Source organism: Salmo trutta, chromosome 3 (genome assembly GCF_901001165.1).
Source record: "Salmo trutta chromosome 3, fSalTru1.1, whole genome shotgun sequence".
Taxonomy (NCBI): domain Eukaryota; kingdom Metazoa; phylum Chordata; class Actinopteri; order Salmoniformes; family Salmonidae; genus Salmo; species Salmo trutta.
The window spans coordinates 6296090-6309254 of record NC_042959.1 but is presented as its reverse complement, the minus strand read 5'-3'; the positions used below and the strand labels follow the sequence as shown (position 1 = coordinate 6309254).

Sequence of the window (13165 nt, the reverse complement as noted above, 5' to 3'; positions counted from 1 at the left end):
GCCTCTCTACTGTATATAGCCTCTCTACTGTATATCGCCTCTCTACTGTTATAGCCTCTCTACTGTATATAGCCTCTCTACTGTATATAGCCTCTCTACTGTATATAGCCTCTCTACTGTATGTAGCCAATCTACTGTATATAGCCTCTCTACTGTATATAGCCTCTCTACTGTATATAGCCTCTCTACTGTATATAGCCTCTCTACTGTATATAACCTCTCTACTGTATATAGCCTCTCTACTGTATATAACCTCTCTACTGTTATAGCCTCTCTACTGTATATAGCCTCGCTACTGTATATAGCCTCGCTACTGTTATAGCCTCTCTACTGTTATAGCCTCTCTACTGTTATAGCCTCTCTACTGTATATAGCCTCGCTACTGTATATAGCCTCGCTACTGTTATAGCCTCTCTACTGTTATAGCCTCTCTACTGTATATAGCCTCTCTACTGTATATAGCCTCTACTGTATATAGCCTCTCTACTGTATATAGCCTCTCTACTGTTATAGCCTCTCTACTGTTATAGCCTCTCTACTGTATATAGCCTCTCTACTGTTATAGCCTCTCTACTGTATATAGCCTCTCTACTGTATATAGCCTCTCTACTGTATATAGCCTCTCTACTGTTATAGCCTCTCTACTGTTATAGCCTCTACTGTATATAGCCTCTCTACTGTATATAGCCTCTCTACTGTATATAGCCTCTCTACTGTTATAGCCTCTACTGTATATAGCCTCTCTACTGTTATAGCCTCTCTACTGTATATAGCCTCTCTACTGTATATAGCCTCTACTGTATATAGCCTCTCTACTGTATATAGCCTCTACTGTATATAGCCTCTCTACTGTTATAGCCTCTCTACTGTATATAGCCTCTCTACTGTATATAGCCTCTCTACTGTATATAGCCTCTCTACTGTTATAGCCTCTACTGTATATAGCCTCTACTGTATATAGCCTCTCTACTGTTATAGCCTCTCTACTGTTATAGCCTCTCTACTGTTATAGCCTCTCTACTGTTATAGCCTCTACTGTCTTTTTTACTGTTATTTTAATTTACTTATCTATTGTTCACCTAATACCTTTTTTTTAACTTAAAAATGGCATTGTTGGTTAAGGGCTTGTAAGTAAGCATTTCACTGTAAGGTCTACTACACCTGTTGTATTCAGCATTTCACTGTAAGGTCTACTACACCTGTTGTATTCAGCATTTCACTGTGAGGTCTACTACACCTGTTGTATTCAGCATTTCACTGTGAGGTCTACTACACCTGTTGTATTCAGCATTTCACTGTAAGGTCTACTACACCTGTTGTATTCAGCATTTCACTGTAAGGTCTACTACACCTGTTGTATTCAGCATTTCACTGTAAGGTCTACTACACCTGTTGTATTCAGCATTTCACAGTATGGTCTACTACACCGGTTGTATTCAGCATTTCATTTTAAGGTCTACTACACCTGTTGTATTCAGCATTTCACTGTAAGGTCTACTACACCTGTTGTATTCAGCATTTCATTTTAAGGTCTACTACACCTGTTGTATTCAGCGCACGTGACAAATAAACTTTGATTTGATTAAGTCGGTGACACAACAAAATAATAGCTTCATGTGTGCTGTCTGAGATTACAGCCTTTATTAATAGAGATTAGTCTCATTGAGATGAAATGTCTTTTTGCCAGAGACACCTATACTTACGGACAGCCTCCTTCCATAGCTGATGCAGGTCAGCCATGAAGATGGGGTCGTCGATCTCCCTGAAGAACCTCTTCAACACATCAGTCACATCCTCGATGAAGTTATCCCCGATCCGGAGCTTGACGTTCCGAGCATCATTCCTGAACTCCTCCATCAGTAGCTTGATCCTGGACGTGGCTCCGTTCTTCCTGTAGATCCCCTCGTGACCCAGACCTGACGAGCAGATCACACATCCGATCCAGTACATCAGTCATCAGCTAGTATCTCCTGTCTCCGGCTGGTGTAAAGTACAGCTAAGCTGGGTAAAGAATCCCTTCAGTACACAGGCCACTGCAGAGTTATAATGAATGGATTAACTATTTATAAACCCATTTATATACATTGGTATTGTATACTTTAATATAAAGGATTACCTCCACTGAAAATGCATTAAATGCTATGGATCCTATCACGTATCCACAAGATCACTGGAAAATGCAGAATCCTCTATCCCTTACCATACTGTGTAACTGAATAGAATATCTAGACTCTATCCTTACTATAATGTGTAACGGAATATAATATCCAGACTCTATCCTTACCATACTGTGTGATGAAGGCGATGCAGCTGTCTACGATAATGGGGATATCATTCCTGCTGAGCTGCTGTTCTCTCAGGGTGTTGCCCTTCCCTCCAGCAGCTCTCTGGATGTCTGCGTACCACAGGGAGAAGTCTAAGCGACCCATCCCCTGGAGGTGCAGTGTCCTGGACACACACACACACACACACACACACGTCGATACTCAAGGTGAAGGTTCAGAGAAAATCACTCAATCCAGCTCCCCCCAAAAAAATTATTTTCATGGTCAAATTATTCTCATCCTGGAATTTCCATTCCCCCCTAGCTGGGTATACTTTAGGCGTCAAACTAGCCATGAGATGTTGACATACTTGGTAATTACATATGTATTGAATGAAAACAGGAAGAGACTGAAAACCAACCTTCCTTTTTCAACCAAAACCAGAATTTCCTTCTTCTCATGGTTTTGGTTCTCAGTTACTATACCTAGGAGACAAACACAGAACAAATGGAAGATGGACCAAATCATTCATCAGAAAACAGTTGCTCAAATAAATGGTGCTTGGGGTAGTTAAACTCTCTCTTTATAGTCGGACGGGTTTTCAATCACTATAGTACTTCCTTTTTTGGCAGCTTTATTGCAATCCCTAGTTGGGGCATAACATGGTCAATGTTTCAGTAAGGAGTTGCCAAACAATATTTGAGCAAATTCATTACCACACAGTGCCAGTAAAGCTTTGGTCACGACAGGAGACTCACTGAGCTCTTGCAGACGTTTAAGGTTGATAATGTCCTCAGCTGCTCCGTCGTTCCCTGGGCAGATGAAGAGGTTAGACTTCTGAAGGACAAAATATCCCTCTTTCCACTGAGAAGGGTCTCGCATGGCCTTGTAACGCAACACTCCCACCCGCTCAAACTCCCTTGCTAGCAGACAGTGGCAGCTTAAAGGTGTGGCGGCCTGAGGAAGACAACACAGGAAGTGGTTCAACATTTAAGTCATTTACATTCAAGTACAGGAAGGAACACTGGACAGACACATCCCAGGCTAGTACAGTACATAGACGGTGTTGGTTAGAAAGGAGGGAACACTTCACTGTAATGCATGCATAGGGACATTACAACATTCTTAGCTGGAAGAGCTCAAACTACGTCAGTAAAGCTGAGAATTGGCATCATCAGTGTGCAGGCATTGCACTCTTTTGGGATAGAAAGTCATCTCATACCTTTCCGATGGCCTTGACCCAACACTGCAGTGCATCAGGAGTTTCCAATCCAAACTGATAGAGCTTCTCTGAGGACAAGTACAGTTGAAACGTATAGAGAAACCTACAACAAGACACAGGAACATAAGTGAAGGGCATTAGATCAACACTAGTTGGTAGATGCCTGTACATTGAGTGGCAGTGCTAAATGTATCCTTTCCAGGTGAGTGAAAGAGACAGTATGATTGGCCGCCCTACGTTAGTTACTGTGCCACGATTGGTCCTCTAACCTGTCAATGAAGCCGTTGTTGTTGCAGGAGTCCGGCCTGCTGACCCCCAGGCAGACGATGTCTTTGACGTTGATCGTCATGCTAGGATCAGGACATCGGTCAGACTCATAGAACAGAAGAGACCTCTCCACCGTGCACCAGTACTTCTGGAAATCTGGGAGCAAAAATATAGGCTGTTACTTTCTTGATAGTCTTGCGTCGCCATACTTCAGAATCTCCGTCTTTCGGATATTAGAGCGAACAAACGCAATGAAGCCGGGATATCGAGGTTCCTTTCTAAATAAAATAACTTTTAGAATTTTATGATGAGCTGTGTTTTTAAATAGATGTTTTTAAGTAACTATGAGTAACTTCTAAATCACAAAGCTGTTTTACTGTAGAGACTCCAGCCACTAACAGTGAGTAGTGTATTTCCTAACAGAACAGTATTGGCCCAGTCAGTATTTGGTCCTATAAAGTCATTTGTTCTCTACAGGCCTTTATACTGATGTTACTGAGGAGGCAGTATTCCTCTATTCAACCCGTGCCAAGTGGTGTGCTGTTAGCACCCATCAACACACACACACACACACACACACACACACACACACACACACACACACACACACACACACATACACGGTGTGCTGTTAGCACCCATCAACACACACACACACACACACACACACACACACACACACACACACACACACACACACACACACACACACACGGTGTGCTGTTAGCACCCATCAAAAAACACACACACGCGCACGCCTACCTTCTCGGGTTTTCCTGGATAATGTCCCTTTGTTCATTGAGGCTGACATGTAGAGGTAGCCGGAGTGCAGCACGGCCTGCATAATCTCATCATAGACACTGTGGTCTGAGAAAACAGCAGAGAAAAACATGAAGAAGATATTGACAAGTTTTGAGTCTAGCCATCAAGTTGTGTTCTAGGCAAACAGGGCAAAACATTAAGTTCAACTTTATAATAACTTTCATGAATAAGCCATAATAAAATGCATTTACATACTTTAGAAATGATTAGAAATGTGATGATTAATTTCATTTAACTTATTCATTGAAATGCAGATGGATGTTTAGAAATGTTTCTGTTTTTAAAATACGTTTTTCACTCCATTATTCTAGTTGTGCTGTTTCAACAGAGAAAGCTTGAACTCGGTTAATCTTTAACTCCAGCAGCGCTACAGGTGAACATACAGAGGACGACCCAACTATCTCATCACAAAGGCTCGGCTAGAGTCTACAAACCTGCAAAAAAAACACTCTAAACTTCCAGAAAAGCAGCTCGGTAAACACCCTTGGTGAAATAGCTCTACGTTACAGAATTTCACAGATTTCTTAAATTAAATTAAATCAAAAACACAGAAATATAAAATGTATGTAAAGATTTGACAAACTGGACAGACAAATGCTCTGATGATAACCAACCAAAAAGGTTATCTGGGTTCTCTATCAAACCATGAACCTTGCTGTAATTACTTTCCCAGTGGGTTGCTGAGTACACTACATTATACTGCACGGTCGCATAATAGTCACATAACGCAGTAAAAATGTCCAGTAGGCAGATAAAGCCTGTCCCCTGCCTTACCCGCGCTGTCCTGTGAGCGGGAGTATTCCTGAGACAGATGCTTGTCACATCCATTAGAGGCAGCGAGGCGGGGTCGGAATGCCTCTGCCTCGGTGAAGATCTGGGTGACTGTCTTCAACAGGTTCTGCTCGGTCACAGCAGTACACAGAACCTGCATGGTAGAGAGAGAGAGAGAGAGAGAGGGGGGGAAGCATTAGGCTGACGCACCACACACACACACACACACACAGTATGTACGCACCACTAAAAGCATCCACAGCCACGGGGACAGACATTCAGCCCAAATTCCAAAAAGTCCCCGCTCCATTCAACTGCCCCCCTAAAATGTGCATCCATCCCTTTTATCGAGTCTCTTTATTTGTTTTAGTTTGAAAAGCACATTCCATGTCCTTATTGTTGGGGTAAATGTCTAGCTGCATACTAGCCCTAAGATAAGTTACAGATACTAAAACTACCACCAATACCATCTAGTCTAAATGTGTATCCTTACAGAAAAAAAACACATGATTTCCAATGATGAAAATCACATGATTTCACATGTGAAATTTCATGTGAAATCATATGATTTTCCACATGTGAAATCATGTTTTTGTTGTTGTAAGGGTACACATTTCGACTAGAAGTGTTTTTAGGAAGGCTTCATATGTGATCACGTTTCGTGTTATCCCGTTAAATTCACATGTGATCATGTGAAATTCATGTGTTTTTTCCGTAAGGGTAGGGTCCCTCCATGTGTTTTTACTGTGAGGGTAGGGTCCCTCCATGTGTTTTTACTGTGAGGGTAGGGTCCCTCCATGTGTTTTTACTGTGAGGGTAGGGTCCCTCCATGTGTTTTTACTGTGAGGGTAGGGTCCCTCCATGTGTTTTTACTGTGAGGCACAGCAGCCAGCCAATGCCGTCAAGACAGATAGTAATTTAGTTTTTTCCTTCATAACAAACTAGGAATGTTCTCCATTCGTGCACCTTGTACACTAATATTAAGGGTTTAATGATATGAATATACCCTATACTTTTTATTATATTGAACCTTTATTTAACTAGGCAAGTTAGTTAAGAACAAATTCTTATTTACAATGACGGCCTACCCCGGGCCAAACCGTAACGACGCTGGGCCAATTGTGCGCCGCCCTATGGGACTCCCAATCACGGCCAGTTGTGATACAGCCCGGATTCAAACCAGGGACTGTAGTGACGCCTCTTGCACTGAGATGCAGTGCCTCAGACCGCTGTGCCACTCGGGAGCCCACAACACATGTCCTTTGAATCCTCTTATAGCAGCTATACATTTTAAATCTAGACATTTTGTGTTGCTGTACCTTGAGCAGCTCCTCCTGTGTGTTGAAGTTGGGGTGGGGGTGTCGGTAGCGACCCTCACGGTACTTATGGATGATAAACTCTCTCCGCTGGTCTGGTGTGGCGTCACGGTCCAACTCGTCAGCTGGAGATAGCCTGGCCGCCCAGAACTCATTGGCTCGGTCATTCCCCAACATTATGAAGAGCTGACGAACACAAACACAGAATAAATCGGAAGTCATGAGGCCCGTAGTATATTCACAGTCTACCATCTGACTTTCAACTTAAAAATGTACAAAATATATTTAAACTGTTCCAATATAATGGATTTGTTGGAGGTAAAAGTGGTGAGAAGTACTTGATACACAACAAATCAAACTAATTTCAGTATCCTGGTAAATATTTTGCCACTTGACTAAAATTAACATGAGCATTTCCCCCTGAATCTCCCCCTCCCCCTGACTCTCTCCCCCTCCCCCTGACTCTCTCCTCTCCCCCTGACTCTCTCCCCCCTGACTCTCTCCCTCTCCCCCTGACTCTCTCCTCTCCCCCTGACTCTCTCCCTCCCCCTGACTCTCTCTCCCTCCCCCTGACTCTCCCCCTCCCCCTGACTCTCTCCCTCCCCCCTGACTCTCTCTCCCTCCCCCTGACTCTCCCCCTCCCCCTGACTCTCTCTCCCTCCCCCTGACTCTCCCCCTCCCCCTGACTCTCTCCCCCTCCCCCTGACTCTCTCCCCCTCCCCCTGACTCTCCCCCCTCCCCCTGACTCTCTCCCCCCTCCCCCTGACTCTCCCCCTCCCCTGACTCTCCCCCTCCCCTGACTCTCCCCCTCCCCCTGACTCTCTCTCCCTCCCCTGACTCTCTCCCCCCCTGACTCTCTCTCCCTCCCCCTGACTCTCCCCCTCCCCCTGACTCTCTCTCCCTCCCCCTGACTCTCCCCCTCCCCCTGACTCTCCCCCTCCCCCTGACTCTCCCTCCCCCCCTGACTCTCTCTCCCCTCCCCCTGACTCTCTCCCTCCCTCCCCCTGACTCTCTCCCTCCCTCCCCCTGACTCTCTCCCTCCCCCTGACTCTCTCTCCCTCCCCGACTCTCCCCCGACCCCCGACTCTCTCCCTCCCCCTGACTCTCCCCCTGACTCTCTCCCTGACTCTCTCTCCCTCCCCCTGACTCTCTCTCCCCCCCGACTCTCTCCCTCCCCCCAACTCTCTCCCTCCCCCTGACTCTCCCCCTCCCCCTGACTCTCTCCCTCCCCCTGACTCTCTCCCTCCCCCTGACTCTCCCCCTCCCCCTGACTCTCTCCCCCTCCCCCTGACTCTCTCCCCCTCCCCCTGACTCTCCCCCTCCCCCTGACTCTCTCCCTCCCCCTGACTCTCCCCCTCCCCCCGACTCTCCCCCTCCCCCTGACTCTCTCCCTCCCCCCGACTCTCCCCCTGACTCTCTCCCTCCCCCTGACTCTCCCCCTGACTCTCTCCCTCCCCCTGAGTCTCTCCCTCCTCCTGACTCTCTCCCTCCCCCTGACTCTCTCCCTCCCCCTGACTCTCTCCCTCCCCCTGACTCTCTCTCTCCCCCTGACTCTCTCTCTCCCCCTGACTCTCTCCCTCCCCCTGACTCTCTCCCTCCCCCTGACTCTCTCCCCCTCCCCTGACTCTCTCCCCCTCCCCCTGACTCTCTCCCTCCCCCTGACTCTCTCCCTCCCCCTGACTCTCTCCCTCCCCCTGACTCTCTCCCTCCCCCTGACTCTCTCCCTCCCCCTGACTCTCTCCCTCCCCCTTCCTTGAAGAACCTTTCCCTTTCCTCTCACCTGCACGATCTCATTGCTCCACACGCTGGTGTCCAGTTTCAGGCTCTGTACTTTAGACACCATAGTCCCCAGACCTCTGTGTTGACCTGTAGGGGAAAAGGGACAAAAGACCTCCATAATCACTCTCCTGGCACTAGACAGTGGTATTGTGTTGGTAACAGGACACTCAGGCGCTGCCTCGCTGGAAAGAACCACAAGAGAGGGACATGTTTGTATTTGGAAACTTCTAGAGCAACATAGCACTTCACCTGGCACAGGTGTGCTAAAACAACACAGGTGTGCTAAAACAACACAGGTGTGCTAAAACAACACAGGTGAGAATGAAACTGTTGTGGCTCATGACAATGGGCTGATAACTAAGACACCTGGCCAACAGCTGCCAATGCTATCTCATCAGTCACACTCACCAGATGGGACGCTAAGTCCCCCAAAGCAACACCCAACTAGGCCCTCAGGCATCAAACTACAACCCCACTCTTTTAGGCGGGGGGGGGGGAGGGCAACAGAGCTAGGGAGGGGGAGCCCGCCCCACCTATACAATAGTAGGGGAAACACTGTCTCACCTGCACAGTTCTTACAGATGACAACACAGAGGTTTATGGAGGCCCAGTCAGGGTTGACTGCTTGGCAGTCAGCACAGAGCTTATTAAACCTGTTGGACCAGATCTTCTCAGCCACCTCGTAGTCAGACAGGGTCTCTGCTATGGACTCCTGTACAGCCTCCATCCAATCTCTCTTATCCCGCTCAGACTCAGCTGTGAAACTACAGGGACAATCAATCAATCAATCAATCAATCAATCAATCAATCAATCAACCAATCCCAAAATATTCTTTTTCAGAAACAGCAGTGTAGGAAGTCCATGATGAATAGACTTTATTGTTGCTAAAACCAGAGAAATGTGTAAAAAAATGTTTAAAAAAAATGTTTTTACCACGTCGGTAAACACGTACCTGAATGTTTTGTAAGGAGTGATGAGGTCAAAGCTTTTTCCTTTGCCGTCTCTGATCGTAGCTCCTCTGGCCTCGATCAGCGTGATTCCTATCCCATTTCTAAAGCACTGCTCAGTCTTGTACAGCCAGATCTGCTCTGTGTTGATGGCCACGTAGACTTTTGACTTCCCTTTGAGCTCTAGAGGACCACTCCTCTGACAGTGGCTGCCAGGACCGAAGCGAGGGCGCCCAAACACAAGCTGTTCCTTCACCCTCCCCTGTAAGGTACTGCACCACTGATGTCTCTGCACTGAGAGGGGACCGGTAGAAAGATAGTGGTAATACTAACTATTTTATAGTACAAAAAATACCAGGTATTTACTATGAAAGTATATGGTAAAAATGGTAATAACACAAGAACAATATGTGAATTTATTGTTTGCGTCGTATGGATTCAAACCAACTACCCTTTTGTACCAGTCAGTTACCAATTGTATCAGAAACTATCTTTTGATACCAAATCATTTCCTAATAGGTAAATACCAGTGGAATCAGTAGCCTAAAGTAAAGTCCTAAACAAGATGTTTCTACTAGGAGTTTATGACAGTAACTGATACAATCTTGTCTCACTGAGGTCAACCTTTGTCCTACATAGAGGTTGTCACATGGTTTGTTTCTGCTTGTATGCCCTGAGGACTCCTCTATAGCTGTGTCCCGATCCTACACCATTCTCCTAAAATATGCACTTGCACACTTGGATTTAACAACACATATCCAATGCTTTGAAAATAATGATGGGGAATTTGCAAGTACACACTTTGGGACAAATGTAGAGAAGTGGGACTACTGACGTCTGTAGTTGCTTGTGTGTGAGATTTGAATTGCTTGTTGTTAAGTGCTTTTTGTTTACCTTCGTTATCAGCCCGGAAGACAAATGTCCTGTGACTTGTCACTATGTCAAATTTATTGTCTTTGGCCATGCGGGCCATCTGTATCGCAGCCAGAGGAATCACTCCTTTGGGATACGGATCCTTGGAGAGAACAGAAAAAAAAGAGGCACAGGATGAACAATCCTGGTTCTCTCAATCAATATGTAGTACAGTCCGTCATTCAGGAAAAAGAGCCTACCTTTTCACTGCCGAAGTACATCAGATTTTTGCCATCAAACTTCACATAGCGTTTCTGGAATACATAGTTCCTAGAATACCAAAAATAAAAATGATCAGATTCTCATACCACTGATTTAAAAAGGAGAAAAAAAATCTAACATTTCAAGAGCAAAGCAGAGCTGTCGACCTACAGGAACTGATTAGCATTTAACAAGAAACACCAAAACAGAGCTGTCGACCTACAGGAACTGATTAGCATTTAACAAGAAACACCAAAACAGAGCTGTCGACCTACAGGAACTGATTAGCATTTAACAAGAAACACCAAAACAGAGCTGTCGACCTACAGGAACTGATTAGCATTTAACAAGAAACACCAAAACAGAGCTGTCGACCTACAGGAACTGATTAGCATTTAACAAGAAACACCAAAACAGAGCTGTCGACCTACAGGAACTGATTAGCATTTAACAAGAAACACCAAAACAGAGCTGTCGACCTACAGGAACTGATTAGCATTTAACAAGAAACACCAAAACAGACTGGAGAAACAGTGGGAAGAAGGAAGAGCCAGGGTTGAGACGACAGACATTAGGGCCTTCAGAAAGTATTCATACCCCTTAACTTATTCCACAATTTGTTGTGTTACAGCCTGCATTTCAAATGGATTAAATATAAACATTTTTTATCATCAACCATCTACACACAATACCCCATAATGACAAAGTGAAAACATGTTTTAAGAAATACAGGTCATTTACATAAGTATTTACACCCCTGATTCAATACTTTACAGAAGCACCTTTAGCAGTGATTACAGCTTTGAGTCTTTCTGAGTAAGTCTCTATAAGCTTTGCACACCTGGATTGTACAATATTTAACTTTTTTTATTTAAAAAAATCTTCAATCTCTGTCAAGTTGGTTGTTGATCATTGCTAGACAGACATGTTCAAGTCTTGACGTAGATTTAAGCCGATTTAAGTCAAAACTGTAACTAGGCCACTCAGGAACATTCAGGATTTTACCTGTGCTTAGCTCAATTACGTTTATTTGGATCCTAAAAAAACTCCCTAGTCCTTGCCGATGACAATTATACCCATAACATGATGCAGCCACCACCATGCTTGAAAATATGAAGCGTGGTACTCAGTGATGGTGTTTTGTTGGATTTTCCCCAAACATAACGCTTTGTATTCAGGACAAAAAGTGTATTTCTTTGCCACATTTTTACTTTAGTGGCTTATTGCAAAACAGGATGCATGTTTTGGAATAGTTTTATTCTGTACAGCAGTGGTTCTCAATCCTGGTCCTGGGGACCCAAAGGGGTGCACATTTAAATTTTTGCTCTAGCACTACAAACATGATTCAAATGAAAGCCTCTTGATGAGTTGATCATTTGAATCAGCTGTGTAGTGCTAGGGCATAAACAGGACCAGGATTGAGAACCAGTGCAGTACAGGATTCCTTCTTTTCACTCAGTCATTTAGGTTAGCATTGTGGAGTAACTACAATGTGTTGATTCATCCTGTTTCTTCCTATCACAGCCATTAAACTCTGTGACTGTTTTAATATCACCATTGGCCTCATGGTGAAATCCCAGAGCGGTTTCCTTCCTCTCCGGCAACTGAATTAAGAAGGAAACCTGTATCTTTGTAGTGGCTAGGTGTATTGACACTCCATCCAATGTGTACTTAATAACTTCACCATGCTCAAAGGGATATTCAAAATTTGCTTTTAAATTTTTACCCATCTACGAATAGGTGTCCTTCTTTGCGAGGCATTGAAAAACATCCCTGGTTGTGGTTGAATCTGTGTTTGAAATTCACTGCTCAACTGAGGGACCTTCCAGATAATTGTGTGAGGTATAGAGATGAGGTAGTCATTCAACAATCATGTTAAACACTGTTACGGTAAAGTCCATGCAATTTATTATGGGACTTGTTAAGCAAATGTTTACTCCTGAACTTATTTAGGCTTGCTATAACAAAGGGGTTGAATACTTATTGACTCATTTCAGCTTTTAATTTTTAATTAACTAGTAAAAATGTATAAAAACATAATCCCACTTTGATATTATGAGGTATTGTGTGTAGGTCAGTGACGCAAAATCTCAATTTAATACATTTTAAATTTAGGCTGTAACACAACAAAATGTGGAAGAAGTCAAGAGGTGTGAATCATTTCTGAAGGCACTGTATATCAACTGTTTAGCATTTAGCAAGAAACACAAACACAGACTGGAGAAATACAAACACAGACTGGAGAAACACAAACACAGTGTCTTCTGATCCCTCCTGTCTCAGCCTCCAGTATTTATGCTGCAGTAGTTTATGTGTCGGGGGGCTAGGGTCAGTCTGTTACATCTGGAGTATTCTCTTGTCTTATCCGGTGTCCTGTGTGAATGTAAATATGCTCTCTCTAATTCTCTCTTCCTTTCTTTCTCTCGGAGGACCTGAGCCCTAGGACCATGCCTCAGGACTACCTGGCATGATGACTCCTTGCTGTCCCCAGTCCACCTGGCCATGCTGCTGCTCCAGTTTCAACTGTTCTGCCTGCGGCTACGGAACCCTGACCTGTTTCACCGGACGTGCTTGTTGCACCCTCGACAATTACTATGATTATTATTATTTGACCATGCTGGTCATTTACGAACATTTTAACATCTTGACCATGTTCTGTTATA

General features: G+C 44.5%; 1 protein-coding gene across 4 annotated transcripts in view; it reads right to left on the bottom strand.

Moving 5' to 3' along the window:
* The window catches only part of LOC115167133 (arf-GAP with Rho-GAP domain, ANK repeat and PH domain-containing protein 3), a 51222-nt gene that overhangs the window by 14042 nt on the left and 24015 nt on the right, over window positions 1-13165 (bottom strand). For all 4 annotated transcript variants that reach the window (XR_003870443.1, XM_029721246.1, XM_029721260.1 and 1 more), the window contains exons 7-20: window positions 10502-10571; window positions 10284-10404; window positions 9395-9683; window positions 9006-9205; window positions 8443-8528; window positions 6666-6848; window positions 5350-5500; window positions 4516-4620; window positions 3756-3909; window positions 3487-3589; window positions 3023-3221; window positions 2686-2749; window positions 2285-2448; window positions 1704-1916 (exon numbers count right to left, since the gene is read on the bottom strand). Coding sequence is in view for 3 of the 4 variants with exons in the window: in XM_029721246.1 (XP_029577106.1) it covers window positions 1704-1916; window positions 2285-2448; window positions 2686-2749; window positions 3023-3221; window positions 3487-3589; window positions 3756-3909; window positions 4516-4620; window positions 5350-5500; window positions 6666-6848; window positions 8443-8528; window positions 9006-9205; window positions 9395-9683; window positions 10284-10404; window positions 10502-10571 (2102 nt within the window). In the remaining variant the exon portion in view is untranslated. The remainder of the gene's footprint in view (window positions 1-1703; window positions 1917-2284; window positions 2449-2685; window positions 2750-3022; window positions 3222-3486; window positions 3590-3755; window positions 3910-4515; window positions 4621-5349; window positions 5501-6665; window positions 6849-8442; window positions 8529-9005; window positions 9206-9394; window positions 9684-10283; window positions 10405-10501; window positions 10572-13165) is intronic.